Genomic DNA, 20,659 nt, shown 5'->3' with positions numbered 1-20,659 from the left:
TTAGTATTGTTCTTCCGACGTCTGATTTCTTTTTTAAAAATGCGTTTCTAAAGTGCATAAACTTTTGTGATTGAATGTATAGCCAATACATCCTTAAATCCGAAACATAAAAGAGAAACATCAATGGGGAATATCAATAAGAATAGTATTGGATTTAACGAAAAAATTTATTTGAACGTCAGTAATTGTTTTACAATTGTATATTTAGTCAAATTCTTCAATCGTTCTATAAAAATGAAATGTATATAAAACGTTTTTCGAAATATTTCTACCTACGTAAAATGGGGTGACATCGTGGAAACTTTTGTTTAGAATCGAAATTATTTATCGAACGAAGCTCCGGCCGTCGTTTAATGAACTCCGCAGCAATGTACTGTACAATATAATTGAAAATAAATCAAGCCTATGATTTGAATCTAGATACGCTTTGAATACGCCTCGTGTTCTAGAGCGATCTCCCGGTCTCGCATGTTAATTTCACATCTGTCTAACGTCTAATTGCAAAATTGTAGTAGTTCTCAAAGCCATTTATTTAAAACATTCACACAATATAATGCTTGCAGACTGTACAAGTGGTCATGCAAAACATATTATCCTAATAAACTCGATTAAAAAGCAGTATCCTTCTCATAATACTAAAGATCAATTATTTCCTATAGGAACACAAAAAATGTCTCTAAGCATTTTCTACGAATAAGACTAAAAATCAAATGGCATTTCAATATCTTCGTGTAGTATGTACTTTCTTCATGTTTGTTGCTGTACTTTACCCTTTTACCTATGTATACTTAGCGAAAATATGTAAATAGCAATAGGTCACAAGTCGAAATCAGGATAAGATATTGCACACCATCTATATATATGTACAAATTAAATGTATCTTATAGCACCGAGGAGATACTACTAAAAAGTCGCAATGTTGATGTAATCGTTGGGACAGCGAATAGGGTCCAATGGTGCTCAAAATACAAAAAAAATTTTATACGGAACTTGTAGGCACTGACGTTCTCTACAAGAAAAATTCTGTGAATTTTTCTTCTAACTTCGGTATTTAACGAGTTAAGTACAATTAATCGGTATTTTGTACCCCTTGACGAAATCTCGGAAAAATTAAAATCTTTTTTCCCCAAAATTTCGAAAAATGCTTCGAATAAAAGTAAAGGAGTTCCGGAGTAATCAATTAATTAGTTCGTTCATCGCCAATTATTTCTTAACGAGTGGAGTTAAAAGGAAATTGCATGGGATCTTTCTTTTAGCTGGCAACTGTTTAACATCGACAATTGTTTTGCCTTCTATTTCGGTGGCAATATATTCTAAAAATTTGCATACTTTTTCGTGCGACGCAAGGTCCCATAATGCTGCCACTCTTTAGTAATCTCTCCTCGGTGGCACAGGCTTGCAACAGTGAATCTTTACGTTCAGTGCAATATAGTACCTATCGTATAACTTTCAGAATACAAAATATCATTTTCGTGTTATACAAAAATATAAACATTTGATATCGAATTACGAGAAACAATTCTACAGATTTCAAAACTGTACAGTTTCGAAGTTTCTTCTCGCAGGATTCTCGTAGGATTTGAATTTCAAATACTGTCTTCGTGTATTAAAGAATTTACAGCTAGCCGAACGTATTTCGAATAAATAAATAATAAATTATTACAGATCTCCTCGCGAAGTACATTAACACAGTAACAGTATCATGCGGAACTTGAGTATTTTAGATTTCCTAACTGCACTCCACGTACGTAAACGTACCATGTTCTACATGCACCGTTTCACATTGCTTAAAACGGTGAATTCATTCCAAGTTTTGTACCGAATTCCAGCCGCGCTCTCTTTTGATGCCTTACGTTTACTCTGAAAAACAACCAATTGATAAATCAACTGAACCTACCGCAGCCAGCATCCATACTTACTTTATCTCTTGCCACTTGATCAGTTCGTTAATGAGGAAAATCAGTGGCAAGGAAACTAAGAAAAATAGGGGAAGATGTAAAGGGAAGTCCTCGATGTTTTGACCCTCGTCTTTCCAGAATTTACAAAACACCGTCCCCGAGAACGCTGCTTGTGCGCACAACCTGAACAATAAACAATTAGCAACAATAGTCTTCAAATAATAAATCAAGCCTCATTTACTTACGCTATAAATGCACTTAAGAACCATACGAAATTGTTGAACGGTTGCTTTTTCCAAATGGAATATTCTCTATGTACAAAGCCTATGGATATTGTTACTATAAAAAGGGTAAAACACGTTTTAAAATGATTCATAAGATCCAAATGAAATAAACATGAACAACCGTTTACCTAAATGTAAAACTAATAGCGACAAGGCGAAGTGTTGTATCACTAGAATAATATTAGGTTTGTCGCCCCAACCGCCCCACGGAACCTCGCCCTGTACATCCGGGTACACGTACAGACACTTCGAGTCAGTCGTGTAAATGGGGCACAGTGTCAAAAGTGAGATACACTGAGACAATACAATTGTCACGACCGTTGGCAAAAATTTGCTGCCGTAGCACCATAAGACGAACAGCGCAACCTGTGAAGTCGACGTCGTAGAGGAATCATAGGAACCGAAGGAATTGCACCTTGCTTACCTGTCCGTTCACGGTGCACTGATTTTTGCCAGTCGCGCGTTGCATTATGGTGTGGTCTATGGGCGTAGCGATCATGGATATCGACAACACTGGAATGATTAAGCAGCACAACCATAATACTTGATCGACTGAAAACAGGGGTGGCAGCAGCAAGAAGCCGGACATGGCTTGCGTGAAGGACAGCGTGATCGTGCAGCACAGCCAGAATTGCACGCAGTTCCATAGACACGTCATATAATGCCGAGCCTGTGGGATCAATTAGTCTTAATTATTGATCGACTGGTATAATCAGTAGATTTGCAGATTTTTATACAAGATAAGAATTTCACCTCCATGACTAGATGAAAAATCGCGATTGGATCTTCTCGTTTGACGCTCAGTGAACAAGATACAGAATTCAGTGCCCTGCTCAAGTCGACTGGGGATGGCCCTTGGTCCTCCCTGGTTGACGCGAGCACCGGGATTCTTTGGCAGACTTGTGGATACAGTGGTTCCATTGCCACACTATAACCACGTGTTAATTAAATCGCGCTTGAACACTGCAGGGAATAAATGAATGATTCATTCCGTTCGACACTCTCTTCGTGTTGCTCGAATTTTTTACCATTTTACGCGAACGAAAATTTAGACGAAAATGGTGTTCATTGCTGACGATATCAAATGTAAAAGAGAGAAATTAAGCAAGCCTAAGAGTATTCTTCGAAATGGAAAATTTTACCAGCAACCGGAAAGACAACGTCCCATAGTGTATGTGCGACCTTACCAAAAACCGACCCAGAAGATTGAATCGTATACGACGTACGGTTTGTCTTATACGAAATTCGACAGCACTCCAAGAATGAGAGTCAGTTTTGGGAAGTACGAGAAGATGCTGGCTCAGAAACCCGGTAAAATCGACTTTGACACGGTGTACAAGTTTTCTTATCAACCCGCGACTGGGCATCTGCGGAAACCTTTCATTCCCAAGGAGAATCTGGCCATACACGGAGTCCACGATATGGCCACGACTCAGAAATTGTCTTACATGAATCCAGGTTACGTGAAAACGAAATCTTATGCGCCGTACAGAGGAAGGACTGAACTTCCTATACCCATGGAATACAAAACGGTGATGAAGGAATCCTATCAAGATTTTGGCAAGCACATCGAGGTGAAAAGGCCGCGTAAACGGGAATTCTGGCAGACTAAGTTCAAAACGGACTATCAAACCACGAGTAAGCTGTCTTATCAATACGTGGAACCTCTTCGTAAGAGGATTCGCGTGCCCTACAAGCCGACTGTCAGGGCTAAAATTGAGAATGAAACCGTGTACAGTACGAGTTATCAGGTTCCTGGTAATTTCGTGATCGAAGACATTTCTGTGACATAGTAATACACTCAGCAGTTTCCTTAAAAATTCGTTGATCATTTAATGAAGTAGTTACCCTGCATCGGCTTGCATGAAGATAGGCATGTTCTCCGCGTTGGCAGAGGAACCGAGCACGCAAACGACTTCTCCGTAATCCTGCATTATGTGCAACATCTCCCTTGTAACAGCCGTGTTGCAATCGGTGAACAGAGATACCAAAAGGGGTACGTTGTCTATCAATTCTATGTGCGGTCGAATCTTGTCAATGCCTCGAGGTAGTTTCGCCTAGGTGATCAATCGATTTAGGATACCGAATAGGATACAATGTTTCGTATAAAGGAACTCACCCTGTTCGATAAATCGAAGTTCACGGGCGCGCTTTGTTCTGTGCTGTCCGTAAGACAACTCAGAGATCTCCATGCCTCTTGACCGGATCCTAAGTCCACGCTTTGCACGAGCACACTGTCTTCGCTTCTAACAGTATCTTGTTCCCTATTGAGAAATCGTTAGGGAAGTGATTATAAAAAGAACGAGATGATCTCGTCGTGTTATTGCAAAGTTAAAACTCGTTAGTAGACGAACTCTCAAAAACTAGGAAACGCGACAAAGAGACAAAATCTATTCTAGTCAAACAGAATGAACGGAACAGTAATTACGAAAGGCGCGCCGATTCTCTTCGCGTGATCCTTTGCACTAGTTGATTTAGACTGCCGTGCAAATTCAAAATCGTATTAAAGCGATTCGAAACAATCTTGTAAACATAAGCAAAAAGGAATTTAATATCTTCCAAATGAGAATGAAACAAACCTGTGGCTCATAGCGCTCTTCACTTGGGACGTCCCCGTGTCATTCCACTCGGTGGTCTCGTCGTCGAACTTCACCGTGGTGAAATCAGTGTTTATAGCGCTCGGGGCCGACATGCTCATAGCACGGCTGTTGTCCAGATTCGTGCTACAAAGAAAGCAGACGCTACTATTGCACGTCGATTCGTACGCGCGTTCGGTCATGCAGGATAGAAATCCTTAGGACACAAACACATCGATGCAGCATAATTATGCAGCAGAAATAGAATTCATGCTCTGTTTCTTTATCGTTCTATTCAGATGTTCGTATATCATGTAAGCACGTTTCACGTCAGATGAAATATTCGGCTCGTCATTCCTCTGACGCGACCGCGCGTGTAGAAAATGAAACGTTTTTAGTGTCTTTTTTTTTTAATGTAATGTGATAAGAGAGAGAGAGAGAGAGAGAGAAAGGGTAATATTGTAACATACCGAGGAGAGACACGATTAAGCAAGTGGCTGGCCTCATCCATGCAGGAGTAATTATGCTGATGAGATTGGGCCGAGGGAGTGGGTGAGGACATGGCTGCTGCCTGGCTCACCCACCAACCCACTGGACTCTCGGACCTAATATTGGCGTGTTAGTTACATACATTTATTCGTGTATATTATGTATGTCGATGGTATAATTTACGAGATATTAACACATGTGCATAGAATAACTGTAACAGGTGTAACGAGAACCGTAGGTAATCTTTAAATAGAGTTACAGTATCCGCTAATGAAGAAGCCATTGGAACTAACGAAACGGTGGTCGTCCACCGGTAAACTACCAGCGTATAAAATCTTGTAACTGAATGCTCTAATCAATTAAGAAAGTAATAAAACTCGTGGAACGTATCGTTAAAAAAAGGGGGGCACTTAAACTGCAGAAACTTCTCACTAAAATATCTAATGTAATCAATCGTGAAATCAAACCAAGGGGGGAAAACGATAAATCAGAACGTATGCATTCGAAGTAAAAATCTAAATAGACGAAACCGACGAATAATAATCGGTAATAATAATAGAAATGATTAGTTAAAGAGCGTAACGAATAGACATGCAAATTAGTAACAGTAATGAAAGAAAGAGGTATAGACAAACATATACGTCATGTGTGGATATCTCTCCAGCCATTGCTGTCTCCTGTAACGTACATGCATATTTTACATTCATATCCACAGTTATGACCAAATAGCTAGTTAAACAAAATCCGTCGTAATATCGGTTACCAGCGTATTTATTTTAAACTTGACAACAGATTAGAGAAAAAACGTGACGAAACACTAACAATAAAAGACGACATATAACGTAATAGAATTAGATTAATTACGAAGAAGAAAATTGTAAACACCAACAACATACGATTAGTGTGAATACTTTGTGTCGAACATACGTTTCTTATACACAGACTTTTTACACGTACAGAGAATAGAAAATTCGAAATTACTTTTCAACGTGAGGACATGCCCCAAACCTGTTCAGATTAATCGAAAAGCAAAATAAAGCAAAGCAAAATAGTTTCCTCTAGAGAAATTGATCAGCGTTAAAAGGGAATCGAGTATCGTACCTAGCTCGCTCACTGAGCAACGATATGTGGCAATTCCATCCACTCTCCAATCCCATCTTCTCGGAGAAGACCCGCGACCTCAATTCGTTCTCCTTACTGAAGTGAACGAAACGGATACATGCTCTGTCGAGTTGCTCAATTAATTGTACCTGTTAAAAATTTTGTCGGTTGACTCCAATAGGAAGAACTGATAAATCGTCGTCTTACCATGTCCGTTTGTGCTTGATACTGCATAGTCACCATCCCTATGAAAACTTGGTTGCATTGAATTTCGAAGCAACTTTCCACGTCGCCCACATTGTCGTCCTTATTCTCATAGCACAACAAAGAATCTGTAAAAATTAGCATTTTATCTATTTCGAAGAAAATTGAATGTGCAGAAGACATAATTCTTCATATTAAAAGCTGAGTACAGATTGTAAAATTTAATTGATACCATAAGTGATATGCAGTTACTTGCCGGTCGAATGAAATTGTCCAAGTATGCTTTTTACTCTCGGATCGAGGACGTTTTTAAAGTCCCAGGGCAAAGGGGTGGGACTTCTGTGCGGCGCATACAAATGTTTGCTGTCTGCAGGAAGTTCGATGTATATGTGCGACAGTTTGTCACTGATACCGCGCGTCAGAGGTCTGTACGCGAACGCGGTACAGTACGACGTTAAGCTCGTCCTCTGATAAAAGTCCTGCACCTTTTTCCTAAAACGTACAAACGATAGGAAATCAAGGTGCTATGAAATTACGTTTTCTCGTACCTGTCGGTTGCCGATAGCGGGCAGAGATCGTGACCATCCCAGAACTCGATACAGGAGTCCAAGATTATGTCCGCTGTGCCCTGTGTAAGCAATTGCAAACCGCCTCCGCTTCGTTCTCTAACGACCACGGCGACCATGTGGGGAAATGGGAACTTCAATTTCGTAGCAATGCTCAAAGACCTTGCGAATTTAATATCTCGCCGAACCATTTCCGGTTGCTAAAACAGGGCGCGGAAAATGTTGATCATCTCTTTTCGAGGCTGAGTAAGAGGAATTGAAACGATGCTTACGACATGCCTAAACGTGGACAATTGTTGCTCCAGTTGGAATATATTTTGCGCCTGGTCTTGGAAACCTATCTGCTTCGCTAATTCGCACAAACACCTACATAGGATTTTTAATCAATGAATTTCAACAAGGTCGTTGATCTATTATCGATGAATGAATAGAGAGAAACAAAACGGAAACGTGAAATGTCCCATGATTAGCATCCCATATAATGTACATTCAGCCACGTAAAACGGATTTAACTACATAACGGAGCAGATAAAAGTAACTATATGGTGGGACTGACCACATGTGTCCAAGGCTTCCCGACTCGTCGGCTAAATACACCTGTGCTGAACTTTGCACTGTATCTTTCGCTCGACACCCGTTATTATCCTCTACACACTGTTCCTGGTAGCTGACAAACGTGTACGATCAACGTTACTGGCAATTAGACCTTGTTATTTTTGGACTGTCTTAAGGATTGAGCAGGATTCGATTAGCTTGAGACATTCGGGAATGATTAGTTCCAATAAATGGCACACACATGACACAATAATGAGGGGAAATGCGATGCGAAACACGTGAACGAAAAACAACGATCTGAAGGAATTGCTACTGCACATACCGTCTGTTCGTTACTGGGACAAGATTTTCGTTATACAACGCTTCGCACGTGATGTGGCCACAGAATTGCATGTAACCCTCCTGGGTGTCCATGTTACACGTATTAAGAAGAATCGCTAAACCTAATGGTTTCAATGAGTTCAAATGTTGCCTCCACGAGTGATCGTCAAACTGCAGACGAAACGGCAACGCGTGATCGTGCGTCAGATCCAGGACTTCGGCCTTCGAGTGAGACATATCTGAAAAATGATTTCCAGTTCCCTCGTCAAGTTCACCTCCAGGCTCCTCGACCTTTTCTCATTACCGTGCGTCACGTACGACGTCTTGTTCGATTCTTGCTTCGAATCTTCCGTTTGAGTTTGACATTGATGTTCCGACGTTCTATCTAAGCTACCAGTGCTGTGAAATTTCATTCACTGAACGCTCGTGGCAGTTAACATTTTTTTACGTATGCACTCACCTCGAAGACGGTGACAGGGTGTTGGCGTTTCGTAAAAAAAATACTTTCTCCGCGGTTGGATTAGGCCACGAAAGAATCCCTTTCTTATCCACGCAACACAATGCCTGGAAACCGAACCGTTTTTTTATACATTGTCTTCATTCATGTCAGCGGTTGCATGATCCTGTATTTGAAATACCGTGACTGATCCTAAAACATGCAGGATACTCGCGGATCTCGACATCATGTGTTCTTTACCGAACAGAATATCGAAAAAGTATTCCTTCAATTCTTGCCAATTGTAAACTACTTCTGGGTGACTGGGTCCAGTGAAGTCCGCATCCTCAAAAGGATCTACGAACTAAAACGACGAGTTTCAGCATAGAACTCAATTAACATCTATTCCTTATCACTTGAATTATTAACCTGAAGCTTCTTTGACGATTGATAGAGCTTGAACAGTGCCTTGAAACGAGCCATGCCGAAGCAATTCAAGAAGATCCAAAACGTTGGGAATATCAATGGTAGCAAGGGAATACTAACTGCGATCGGTTGCAACAGGAACATCTCGCTCCAATTCCCGATACCAAAGTACTCCGATAAATACAAGTATCGAAACAGATTTACGATCAATACGATGATCAGTAGAACCGGATAGGCAAGTTGTTCGATGCAGCAGATCATTAGAAGATGACGTTTCCGATTATGATACGTCACTGGCCTGTCGAGGGCTTGATCGAGAGCCATTCTGAGATTCATCAAATACGGTGTTTCTTGAAGCTTGTAAATCTTGTTCTTCAACGGCGATCGCGCTTGAGGCGTAGAGAAAATCTCGTTCGCGCTGTGAACCTGCGGACTGTACACTTCCCTCGCGTGCAACACCGAAGCATCGGAATCCTGAAATCATCTTTCATTATCTTTACTTATTTTTCACGTTCGAATCAATTTTGAACAAAAACGCACGTCATAGGGAACGGAATAGCCCGGTGCTTGTTGTCCAGGTTTTATTACAATTATGTCACCGGCGACTAACAATGCCCATGGTAGATTAACTATGTGTCCGTCGCGGTAAGTCCACTGCAGAGTTAAACAAGGAGACAGTGGGCTGCACAGATGCGGATAATTTTCCGTATCCCATTGACAAGTACTCTTCGCCGCTGAAATGGATCAATGATTTGTGCAAAAATATAAAGATATAGAAATCATTTAAATACCTTCTAATTGGTCGATGAGGATTCGTATCCTGTAAGGAATTTCTTCGTGTCGCAATTTATTATCCGACACGACTAAAATAAAGTTTAACATCACTAAACAACAGACGGTCAGTCCTTCATAGGGCAGTGTGGGATACCTGGAATAGCGAAACGTTTTATACATCGTTTCATTGTTTATTTCTAAGATACCGAATTCTAAAGCCATGATATAATAGGATTAGCACGTATCATGAATATTATCTGTGCAACTCGAGTTTGTGTCTGGTACACGAAAAAGAGATCTTCATACCAAGTCGTATCGTCGATCGTGAAGAATGCGGTGATGAGAATAATAGCATTGATCAAAAGTGCAATTGCTGATGTCCAACAAAGAGTCGTGTACTGACTACGATGATGTAAAGTGTCCCTCAGCCAAGCTTTATATTTTCTGTACACAATTATATACAGCATGAAATAACTGAGAAGCTTTAGTAGCATTCTATTGTTATAGATTATTTACTTATTCCTTCTACATTCTTCTTCATATTCGAACAGGACCCTTCTAATATCACGTTGCAACGTTTCAAGCGCTTCTCTCGTGCTCAGTCCTAATATTTCCTCAGATTTATTGTTAGTGTTCCCACTTAATTTGGAAGTGCTGTCCTTCGCGTGATCACTATCCATCTTTTAGTGGTGTCATTAAATTTTTGTAAGACTTAACATATGCCATGCATTTGAGATTCACCGATTCACCTGGGTAGATTACGTGAATTACAAAAAAATAAACATGTATGCAGAACGAAGTAACACGCTACAACTATAATACTAGGATTGTTGTACGTATGTGAATACCTAATCCCAACTTTTATTCGGGTGCCATAACAAAGTATTTATTACACTGTTCCTTTGCAACTTACGTTTACAATGGAAAAAATAGAACGTGCAAGATAAACAAAAGATGAGATTGTAGAAAAATGATTATAGAATCTGACGTCCTTGTTCTCAGATTTATTCGTACGCCATGCAGTCCAATTTCTGTATTGTTCTCATTTTATAATATCAACATTCACGGTGACGATTTATTTAATGCACACGGGAGATAAATGACCAAAACCAGAAACATAGATCGGCAGAAAGTTAAGCAACATTTCGCAATTTTCTTATAGCGAAGATAGTGGAGGGCAGGAGGGCAGAGGGGATTTAAATAAATAAAGGAAAGAACAGAGATGAAAAATGTAATTTATTAATACAGCCAGTTTCAAGGGAAACATAAGCAGAACCAAAACAAACGGAGCAGAGGTTAAAACGCATTATAAACACTTGCATTGTAGGGTTGATTGACGGGAATAATGTACCGTTCTCTCTCGCAATCGACGCGCGGTTCGTCGGTTTAGCGTTCGCTCGTGGGTCCTTTGACTGAAAATGATGGGAAATGTCTCATAATTGCGAATGACCTAAATCAGTACGAGGTGCGATGCATATTCGGATGGATCGCATATCGCATCACAAACACACTACCGCCACAGTATACCTATAGATATACTGTGGTGCTGGGCCTGCTGGGCTGGCGTCGGCGTCATTGACGTAAGACGTAACGTAAACGTAACGCACATCAGTTTGGCCGTTTGGCCGGTTTGGCCTTTGTTGGCATCTGGTGCGGTGACGGTGTGATGTGCGCGTAGATCTGTTATAGTTTTTCCGGTATAATTTTCAATTCGTGAAATTAATAAAAACTCGATATTGCTTTCGTCTTTCTCTGTGTTGTGTGAAACGCAATGCGCGAACGGATAATAAAGTTCGAGCATATTCAGTTAAGCGTTTATCAACTCTCGACATAACCTAACTTTCGATATGGATTTACTGTACACTGTTAATAGAAAAGTAACGGTAAAATCATTTATAAATCAGGAAAGGTAAGTAGACCATTCTCATCTTATTTGTTTTTGTTAATAATAATAATTATCGATTTTTACAATGTTTCCCAAGTTTGTTTATTCTGTATAAATATTTGTAAACAATGTATTTTGTTTATTTTTACGAGTATTTAAATTCACTTTGAAATAATTGACGAATGCGTATTTATAAATAATAATAGCGTGAATTACATTTAATTAGCTTCTGATCCAAGAATATAACTTCTAAAATATAATCCTCTAATGTTTATGCAGTAATCAAATTTTTAGCCTGTATGAGGGACAGTCGTTGTGCTCGTTATCTAGTCGTAATATAGCTGCTTTCACAACTACCACTGAATTAGACGACAACAGTGGAAAGACATGGGGGTCTCAGGTTTACGTCTGCGATTTAAATATGCCTTGGCATATCCACAAGTACGAGTCAATCCATATATCATTTCTTATCGTTCGAAAGACCTTTGCAAATTTGATTCTAAACAATCATCTCGTATTCGTTGATTAGGGTGCTGTCGAGCAAGAATACGATAACTGCGTTAGAGTGGGATTTGCCAGGTGACAAGTTAGTCGTCGCCGATTCGATTGGCAATGTTCAGTTATGGATGTTCAAAGATCATGTTCTGAACGATTGGGTATTGATCGGTTCCACATGTTTCTTTGGCGAACATATATTAGGCGCTGCTTGGTTCCATAATGGGAAAAAGGTAGGTGGAAAATTAATAACAATTCTTGTACACTGTTCTCATCAAGATATCCAACATTTCTGCAAACTGTATTAACGTACTTAGAACAGTATACAACGATTATCTTGTGACCAGGTACATGAATTTCACATAGAATACTATTTCAGACGGGTCTTGTGACTGAGAAAAAAGATAGTATTCACTATAGTGAGAAATTCAATAATTTACCATTCGCACCATCCGTAAGACAATTCGGAGGTAGAGCAGCGGAAGGTGTATTAGTTGTCTCGACCACAGGCATGGTGGGTGCTGTTATGATCACGAAAGATTTTCAGAATCCCGTTTGTTCCTCCACCGAGAGTTTGGGCAGCACGAGGCATAGGATAACAGCGGTCGATTTATGTTATGGCAAAAGTACGTAATTATCTAGATCTCGATTAAAGTAGCTGCTATTGCAATGATAAGCTAAAAAAGTCCACAATTTTCAGATGGTCACATTTTGGTAGCCGTAAGCGGTGGAAATATTTCTTTGCCGATCAGGTGTTACAGAGTATTAGTTCGTAAGAACGATGATAAGTGCACCATCACGTCACAGGCACTCCCTAGCTTCTTCCTACAGGACGGTGCACCGAAAGACAATACATGTAAATTCACATAAAATTATTAAACGATAATCATCGACTCTCAGACATTGAAATAATAGGATCATTTTCTCAGATACAAACGTGACGCAATTGAAATTCGTGGTCCGCGAGGACGCGGATTCGTTAGTTATTGCTGTGAATAGCGACAGCGGTGGTATAGTAGAAGTATGGGAGTTGCGAGAGAAGTCTCAGCCAGTTCACAAGTTATTTCAACCAAAAACGCTAGAGCCATTCAAAACAGTTGTGGTAGGTGTTTAAACTTAAGAACCGCAATTTCAGTCACTTAACGAGGTGCTCGTTTATAGGTATGGCAGCATCAATCGCAATACCGGTGCCAGTCACCGATAACTGCGATAGGAACCACGAAATTATCTATAGTCACCACGTTGCCTCCACCGAGTTACGTTATAGTAGCTTTGGCAGATTCATCGGTGCATTGCTTGAGTCGCGACTGTTTGAAGGAGATATCGTACTCCTCCTTGAACATGGCATGGCGACCCGAGGAACCGAACAATAAATATTTCAAGAGCTCAGTGTCGATAGCTAGTATAGATATCTCTTGGCTAGGCTGCGTGCTCCTAGTCTGTGATACACGTGGGAATTTATATCTGTACAAATTGTTACCCGATGGAGGTAGGTTTCTGAAACGACTGACAAACTGTCTAACGGGACGAGGCATCATACGATATTATTTTTTCAGGACCATCATTAACCCTTAGTTACGCTTGTACATTATTAGAATATTGTTTAGTAACCGGATTAGATTGGTTGGACATATTGTTATGTTTGAGATCCTCGATGATCGAGCCGTTATGCGAAAGACTAGACGTTTCTTTCAACAGACAGTTACAGCCTATACAGCAATATCATTATATTCAATTCCTTTCCATCAAGACATCGCTATACAGGTTTCGTATCGTTTCCCGGACAAAATTGACGCTCAAACTATTCGCGACAGAGATTTCATTATTACTTTTAGGATGCTAGTATCGGGCCAGAGTAAAGCTGCCGATTTATCATCGCTGCTTATGATACATTCGGTAGCGACGGCTTTCAAATCATTGTTACGACCGTCGGACCTGATTTCTCACGATAAGGGACCAGCCGAGAGCTTAGCAGCTGTGATTAACGATGCAATAACAGACGTAGACAAGGTAAAACAAATTGTGCACACGCCTCTGAAAAGGTTCGTTGACTGATCTCTAATCGCGTACGATTATTAGGTTCTTTTACATCTCGATCCGAAGGAGTTTACAGTGGAACCGAGCACTCTTCAATCGTTGCAACAGTTGATTCAATGGGTAGCTGATCTAGCTTTGAACCTTTTAGCTCGTCTCCCAGAGCAACGACTGCAGATGAAATCCGGCGGCGTTAGTATTTTGAATTTATTAGTAAAATTTCGAGGTTGCTGAATCGAGCAATATGGTTTTAATTGTTCGTTTCGTTTCATGTAATTGGCAGTACGAACTACTAAAGGACCATAAAGCTTTAAACACGTTGAGAGAGTTGCTTGTTATTATACGAATATGGGGTTTGCTGCGTCCTTCGTGTCTTCCGGTATTTTTACGCAGCGCCGACAACCTGGATGTTCTAGCTTTGCTGTTTCGTTTATTGTCAAAATTGGTCCAGCCAAATGGAGATGGTCAAACGCAGCAAGTCGACGATGGGCTGATCGGTGAGTTTCATTAGCTATTGGAAATAGTAGTGGCATGAATAATAGGGAGTCATTCGTGGCGGGATTTTATCGCAACGCGCTGGTCGGTAGGAAGTAAGATAAAACACCACTTCCTCGTTTGCTCCAAGTAAATCACAGATTGTTTCGCTGAGTTGTGGCAAATACGCTAAAGAGTGTATGTAGATGCCTCTGTGCAATTGTATAAAATTATAGTATTCCAATAACTCTTTTTTTATTGTGAAACATGACCGAGAAATTAGCGGTGAAACACACGAATTCGTTGGCTTTGAAGAACCATAAGCTATTAATGAAAGAACGTGATTCGAAAAACAGTTACTCGTATTCGAAACTTTATAGATCAGCGATATTCTGCGCGGTAACCTGTTGTATCTTTTTAATCTATTGGTTCATACTCACTCCTTTATTAATCGGTACTCTCTCTGCTCACAATTCTCATAAGTCTGACCATGCGTCCGTCCGTTTGCTCGTGTTATATTGGTTCATCGCGTTTCTAATTTGGCTGTTCATTATGTTGTGTCTATTTCTATCTTGGAAGTGTATGGGAACCAAACGCGAAGATAATGCGACGTCGCGATCGTACGGCACAAATGATTCCCAACAATTGACATCTTTGATTGACGCGAAACGCCAGGTTTCGCTTTTTCCTAAACTAATTAATAATAAGTCGGATACAATCGTTTCGGACGAATCTCGAGAGAACAAAAATAAAAAACACAAAGATCTTCCGCCTCTTGTTATCCATCGTCGGAATTCTGGTAACGATATTGCGAACGTCGATGAAAATATCGACGAAGTCGATGAAAATCTGGATTCTGAGAAATCACGAAATGATGATGAAAAGCCGGATGTGAAAGATTATTTAAAATTAGTGACTGTTACTCCGCAAGATGAATTGGAAACGGAATCAGCGAAAGGACCACTTTCGCCTAGAGAATTGTTTTTCATCGATCTTATAAGAGAGGCTGAGAAGGCCGAACGAAGTGGAGCAAGAAACCATCAGGAAACCGAAAAGAAACCTTTTCTCCCAAGTGACTTCGCGTCGACTAAGGAAAACGATATTAACGAGGAGAAAAAATCAATAGAAGCAACGTTCTTCATCGCAGACGTAGAGAGTCCGAAAAGTCCGATGAGTGTAAAATCTGAAGTGTTTTTAAATATCGATCCTTGTCCAGAGCCGATCAAAGAATGGTCTGTAAATTTGGACGAAGAGAAGCCGGGTCTTTCATTAGACAACGCTTCCACGGACGAGGCGAACGAAGACACGGAAGATATAATTACTGTGTCCGAGATATAATTACTAATTCATTCTGAAGACTATTATACGTATCATAATTATCATTCAAATCATTATCGCAAGTAGTTAGATAAAATATAAAATAGGGGATGCGACGATAAAATTCTTCCAGATGACTGTTGCCTGCTACCTAACCAGATTATGATACCACAATTGCACCACGGTAATAGCATGACGGCTATAGCTACCCCTGTACTGTTCTATCAAAGTTTTCCTTTACAGGTAAAGATGCACGACTCTTTCATACGTCAGTCTCAAATACCTGTTTCTAATTATATTTCAATTACAGGTAGAGTACGGTACAGAGCCTGAACAGTTGTTATTTTTACCCGAGCTTAACCCAGTTGAGGGTTGTATGCATAGTGGGCAGATCGTAGATGGTATCCGGCACTTATACCTCGGGAAACAACCGCTTCTAGTTAAACAATGTACAAGGTACAGCATACAGCGAACCCTAATGATAAGGAGTTTCACTTTAGATTAATTTCGTTGAACGAGAGAGGCTATAATTGATAATTTCAGGTGCGGTGGAAAGGCCCAAGTTCAAAACATGACGAGGACGGCTGCGATCAGGGCATGGGACCAGAGGTGGGCTCGAGCCTGTCGTTGTGGTGGAATCTGGCGAATTCATAAAACGTCCCCCTGAACGAGATTTTGTAATATACTTGTGATTTTTTACATGTTAATAAAATTAAAAGTTTTTATGTAAAATAAAAATCGTATCATCTTCCCCCATCCCGTTATATGATCCAATGGTCACTGAATAAATAATTCATCAGCTTCTTTTCCAATCCTTTATTGTAGGTACAAAAATTTGTATTCTTTTCTCTTACACTTAACAAGATCGTGTGTACGATCACTCGAAGATTTGATAACAATTCTTTACAACTAAAAGGAGTACGCTTCGCTATTTGGTCTAATTTATTTTATAGAAATCGACGCAAGTTTTAATTATTTTAATGGTAGAGATTCTGACTGCATTTCATTTTAAAAAATGCATAAAAAAATGTATTTCATCATTGCAATTATTGCCATGGCGAAATTTATTTGACGTAACATAGTCTCTTACAATTCGTTACATTTAAACAATCGGAATCTGTTAATGGCTCTCGCCCTTCTTCCCGATCACTCTCTTGAAATCGCCCATATTCGTCGTTAAGACCGGCGACCCGAACATTGCCAGATAATCGATCCTCGTCGTTTCACTACCACTCTGATTGTCTTTCACGAAAATTTGTAGATTTTGCACATACTGGAACTTGACGTAACGCAGAGAAACCGGGTTACCTTCCGCGACATCCTCCTTCGTTAATCTGCGCCGAAATAAATATTGCAGTTAGCGTCGATAACGGATTTGTCAATTTATTAATGGAAGATCAATTACGTTAAATCCTGAACGCTCGTATTGGAATCGGCCATGTCGAAGTCGATCGTCCTCGGTTGATTAATGTACAGTTTGATATTTTTTGGCCCATTCTCTTTGGCTTTGATCTTCAGCGAATGTACTTTAACTGCCTGAGAGAATGAAATAGATATGATCAGTTGCTCATCGCAGTCGCTTTCCAAGTATCCCTCGTCAGGGTTCAAACAGTGCTGAAGATTGTGTTCATCGGACTCGTTTAAACATTCGCACGTCGACTTGGTGATGTAAGGAGTTAGATCCATCTGTAAAAGTTACGTTTACCAGAATCCCTTGAATCGTCCCACAATTTCGTAAGACTATTATTATTTTACATACAATAAAGTTGGGTACAAACATCCAGGGAAATATATATATGAAAAAAGACTGTTTTATTCAATGCGAGAACATCTAAACGTGGTACAAGTTTTACACTTCGAACGTACATGTATCAACAGGTTCGATTCTATGGTACTTATAAAACATGATTGAAACAAAAATTAAGAATCCATGCAAGTGGTAAATTCATCTTTGAACAAACTTGGAAGCGTGTCGTAATAGTGTTAATATCCACTGAAAGAAGGTTACCACAACTTTTCATTGGTATTGGTACTTATTCCAGAAGTACAGAACCAGTGCAAGTAATATTATTCGAAAGATATGGTAATAAACATTGTCACTAAATCGTACATGTCCAGATACTGGACTGTCTGAATCATCTGCCTCTCCACTTCCGTAAAACTGTTGAATCTTTGACTCCAGCCCGGCCGGGTCTGCACCTTGGCACAGGCCTAGCTTAGCCTGATTCCGGTAAAATATGAACGTCGGCATCGCACTGACTCCTTGCATAGCAGCCGTGTCCGCACACTTATCAACATCCACTTTCAGAAATACTGCGTTCGGATATTTCACTGACAACTGTTCGAATACTGGAGCGATTCTCTGGCATGGGCCACACCTGTTAATTAATCCCCAACAATGCATTTTTATTTACGTAAATACATGGCATTACGATCGAAAAAACTGTTATCAGGTTTTCTGTAAAACGATCTTTCAACGTAATGCTAAATGTCGAATATAACAGGAAGTAAATCAAAACATAACGCGATAACGATAATGAAATGTACAAACGATGAAATCAATGATAATAAATGTAACGAATGACACCTGCCCATAAATTATCTGACAGAAACGAAAGAAGCGATTCATTAAATTCGTAAAATTAGGAACTGTTGTTTGTGACACATAAAAAGATCTTGAAATAGCAGATAACCCCTTAGACGTAACCCTGAGAGACTTACCATGTCGCTGTGAAATCGACTACCACCAATTTCGCTCCCGCACTGGCCATTTCACCGTAAAACTGGCTATCATCGTTGATCACACGTACGGCTCCCATCGTTTCTTAATTGATCTACCACAGCATGAGCGAAGGACAATTCGGATCGGAATAATGAATGACTGGCACTTTGACTTCACCTGATCCCGGTTCATACAATTTGGTACAATTTACGCTCAACTTGCTCAAGCATTTGGCTGATTTGCAATTAATTTGTTCCAGGTCCGCTATTGGGCATCCAGCACGGAATTCGTTTCACGTGCGGCTTGTGAACGATCTGGACACGTTGGAAACGAAGTTTGAGTTCGAATATTCGCGCAAGTGCAGCTCCTTCTCAGGCTCTGGCGCCATTTGTGTAACTCTTCCAGGGTACAGACAAGACGCGACGCAATGGTTTTTTGTGAAATTCATCGGAACTTGGCAGAAACGCGGTGAGTCGAAACGATATTTCAATGTCAGTGATTTTATACTTCGTTCTTGATACAACTTATGTGATTTCAATCAAGAAATCGAGTTATTAACAGAGAATGCGACGGTGCAAACAATGTCACGTTCCAATTTCGTGAAAGTTGATTGGAAATAAACAAAGTTTCCATAGAGACGTGACTGTAAAAAGTTTATTTCAAAACAGTATTCATATTTGACATAAATTGTATTTAAAAGCGTGTTCATATAAATTATTATCGAACAAAATACTTCACTCGTGGTGCACAGCATTACATTATTAAATACAGCAAAAGAATATGTTTCTGCCTTTACCGAATTTAGTTCCTAAAAAAATGTTGCACCTGGGACAATAGTGCGCCGTGTTTTTATATTTATTAGAATTGTACGGCATGGTACACAAGCTGGAATGACAAAGATTCCACGTTACAATTATGCATCTTCAAACACGTTTCATGTACTCACCAAACGAGAGTCAAACTCACAGCTACTGCATGCGTCACGCAAGTACTGTAATGATAGACTTCGGTCCTTATGTAACTTAAACAATTTGGACAAGTCGTTGAACATGGGAACTTATCGAATTCGGTGTGCTCTGTGAATAAAATATTTTGTTCGAGTAAAGCCTCGTGGAATTAATCGAATATTACTTGCCTCGCGTCGTGCGAGGAAATTTTCGACGTCGTACCCTCGGTTTTCTGATAATTTTCCGTACGGCGGATATAAATTGAAAACGACGGTTTTTATTTACTTTTGGCTGGGGTAAAGAGTAGTACTCAGTCTTGGTGTCGATGGACTCGTCCGAACGTGCATAAATATCTGAACACAAAAATTTCACATGTTACGATAAAATATTTATCGTATTTAAATAACTTTCACCACGTACGTAAACTCCTATCGAAAGTCGACCAGCGGCCTTCCAACATAATTAAACATTGTCAAACGTCCATTAGACGCTTCCGTAACCGTTGTAGATATTCAATAATTTATTTCATATAAATAGTATACAATCGTAGATTGATATCGCGTCGTGTCATTACTTAACAACTGATCTATAATGTATGAAGATGCATTCATTGGAGAAAATTTGGGGCACCGTATCCTGTGACAATTGAATTTAGTTGAACAATACGTATTCGTTCGTTGGTGATTAATAAATGAGGATAATTCGGTGAAATGCCTTAAATAATGCTGACAGACAGCGTGTGAAAGTTTTATTCATACTAAGGTTGTATGAACTCATATAAAAATAATGACAAAGTATTGAAATTTTAACAGATATTAGGTATTACATTAATAAAACACTGTACAGAATTTTAGAAATTTAGCGAGCCTATTAAAAAAGTTCTTACATCTTGACTTTTCATGTCGAATGACAGAAGTTTGTGACTTCGTTTATGAAAGAATATGAATGTAACAATGACAGCATTTTATAATTTTGTATAATTCATAATACATGATTTAAGAATATTTTAAAGTTGATATAATATCAATTTTGAGGATATTATAATTTTTTCTCAAAATTCATTGCTTCAAATATTGTACACAGCTTTTTATTACATGTCTTAAATTTTTGGCAGAGATTTTACGAATAATACAACCTTAAGCTGCGACACGTTCG

The 20,659-nt window shown here is 39.5% G+C and overlaps 5 protein-coding genes across 14 annotated transcripts; 3 read left to right on the top strand and 2 right to left on the bottom strand.

Annotated features, from left to right (window-relative positions):
* Positions 1 to 1,164: 1,164 nt before the first annotated feature.
* Positions 1,165 to 11,141, bottom strand: l(2)k05819 (transmembrane protein 94-like protein l(2)k05819). Of its 9 annotated transcripts, none has more exons than XM_018026736.2 (27): positions 10,951 to 11,141; positions 10,147 to 10,379; positions 9,937 to 10,074; positions 9,648 to 9,784; positions 9,397 to 9,590; positions 8,860 to 9,330; positions 8,633 to 8,794; positions 8,455 to 8,558; positions 8,299 to 8,393; positions 7,996 to 8,233; positions 7,675 to 7,785; positions 7,391 to 7,484; positions 7,101 to 7,318; positions 6,809 to 7,044; positions 6,556 to 6,680; positions 6,349 to 6,497; positions 5,883 to 5,924; positions 5,229 to 5,363; positions 4,762 to 4,905; positions 4,302 to 4,446; positions 4,031 to 4,239; positions 2,936 to 3,110; positions 2,607 to 2,852; positions 2,311 to 2,548; positions 2,144 to 2,237; positions 1,920 to 2,081; positions 1,165 to 1,860 (listed from the first exon to the last, which is right to left on the bottom strand). In XM_018026736.2, the coding sequence occupies exons 2-27, from the start codon at positions 10,308 to 10,310 to the stop codon at positions 1,788 to 1,790; spliced, it is 4,299 nt and encodes a 1,432-aa protein (XP_017882225.1). In that variant the 5' UTR covers positions 10,311 to 10,379; positions 10,951 to 11,141; the 3' UTR covers positions 1,165 to 1,787. The 9 variants fall into 9 exon arrangements, with proteins under 9 accessions (XP_017882225.1, XP_026670231.1, XP_026670229.1 ...); XM_026814430.1 differs by having other exon boundaries at positions 10,982 to 11,141; XM_026814428.1 differs by having other exon boundaries at positions 10,479 to 11,039.
* On the top strand, positions 3,117 to 3,990 carry LOC108626198 (uncharacterized). The gene has a single exon (XM_018026739.2). It carries the CDS (start codon positions 3,241 to 3,243, stop codon positions 3,973 to 3,975), a length of 735 nt encoding a protein of 244 aa, XP_017882228.1. The 5' UTR covers positions 3,117 to 3,240; the 3' UTR covers positions 3,976 to 3,990.
* Positions 11,142 to 11,264: 123 nt separating the features above from the next.
* MED16 (mediator complex subunit 16) lies at positions 11,265 to 16,569 on the top strand. Of its 2 annotated transcripts, none has more exons than XM_026814436.1 (14): positions 11,265 to 11,539; positions 11,810 to 11,956; positions 12,045 to 12,243; positions 12,390 to 12,636; positions 12,711 to 12,866; positions 12,940 to 13,112; positions 13,172 to 13,499; positions 13,567 to 13,774; positions 13,846 to 14,020; positions 14,090 to 14,236; positions 14,328 to 14,541; positions 15,969 to 16,078; positions 16,146 to 16,291; positions 16,379 to 16,568. In XM_026814436.1, exons 1-14 carry the CDS (start codon positions 11,478 to 11,480, stop codon positions 16,500 to 16,502), a joined length of 2,436 nt encoding a protein of 811 aa, XP_026670237.1. In that variant the 5' UTR covers positions 11,265 to 11,477; the 3' UTR covers positions 16,503 to 16,568. The 2 variants fall into 2 exon arrangements, with proteins under 2 accessions (XP_026670237.1, XP_017882298.1); XM_018026809.2 differs by having other exon boundaries at positions 11,478 to 11,539; positions 11,795 to 11,956; positions 16,379 to 16,569.
* On the top strand, positions 14,591 to 15,976 carry LOC108626234 (uncharacterized). The gene has a single exon (XM_018026810.2). The coding sequence runs from the start codon at positions 14,786 to 14,788 to the stop codon at positions 15,854 to 15,856; it is 1,071 nt and encodes a 356-aa protein (XP_017882299.1). The 5' UTR covers positions 14,591 to 14,785; the 3' UTR covers positions 15,857 to 15,976.
* Positions 16,570 to 16,636: 67 nt separating the features above from the next.
* Positions 16,637 to 18,794, bottom strand: Txl (Thioredoxin-like). Its single transcript, XM_018026451.2, has 4 exons — positions 18,557 to 18,794; positions 17,946 to 18,213; positions 17,241 to 17,521; positions 16,637 to 17,169 (listed from the first exon to the last, which is right to left on the bottom strand). The coding sequence occupies exons 1-4, from the start codon at positions 18,652 to 18,654 to the stop codon at positions 16,956 to 16,958; spliced, it is 861 nt and encodes a 286-aa protein (XP_017881940.1). The 5' UTR covers positions 18,655 to 18,794; the 3' UTR covers positions 16,637 to 16,955.
* Between the last annotated feature and the right edge of the window lie 1,865 nt (positions 18,795 to 20,659).

Source organism: Ceratina calcarata, unplaced genomic scaffold (assembly GCF_001652005.2).
Source record: "Ceratina calcarata isolate Rehan_Ccalc_2016 unplaced genomic scaffold, ASM165200v1 scaffold39.2, whole genome shotgun sequence".
Classification (NCBI taxonomy): domain Eukaryota; kingdom Metazoa; phylum Arthropoda; class Insecta; order Hymenoptera; family Apidae; genus Ceratina; species Ceratina calcarata.
This window is presented reverse-complemented; position numbering and strand designations above follow the sequence as displayed.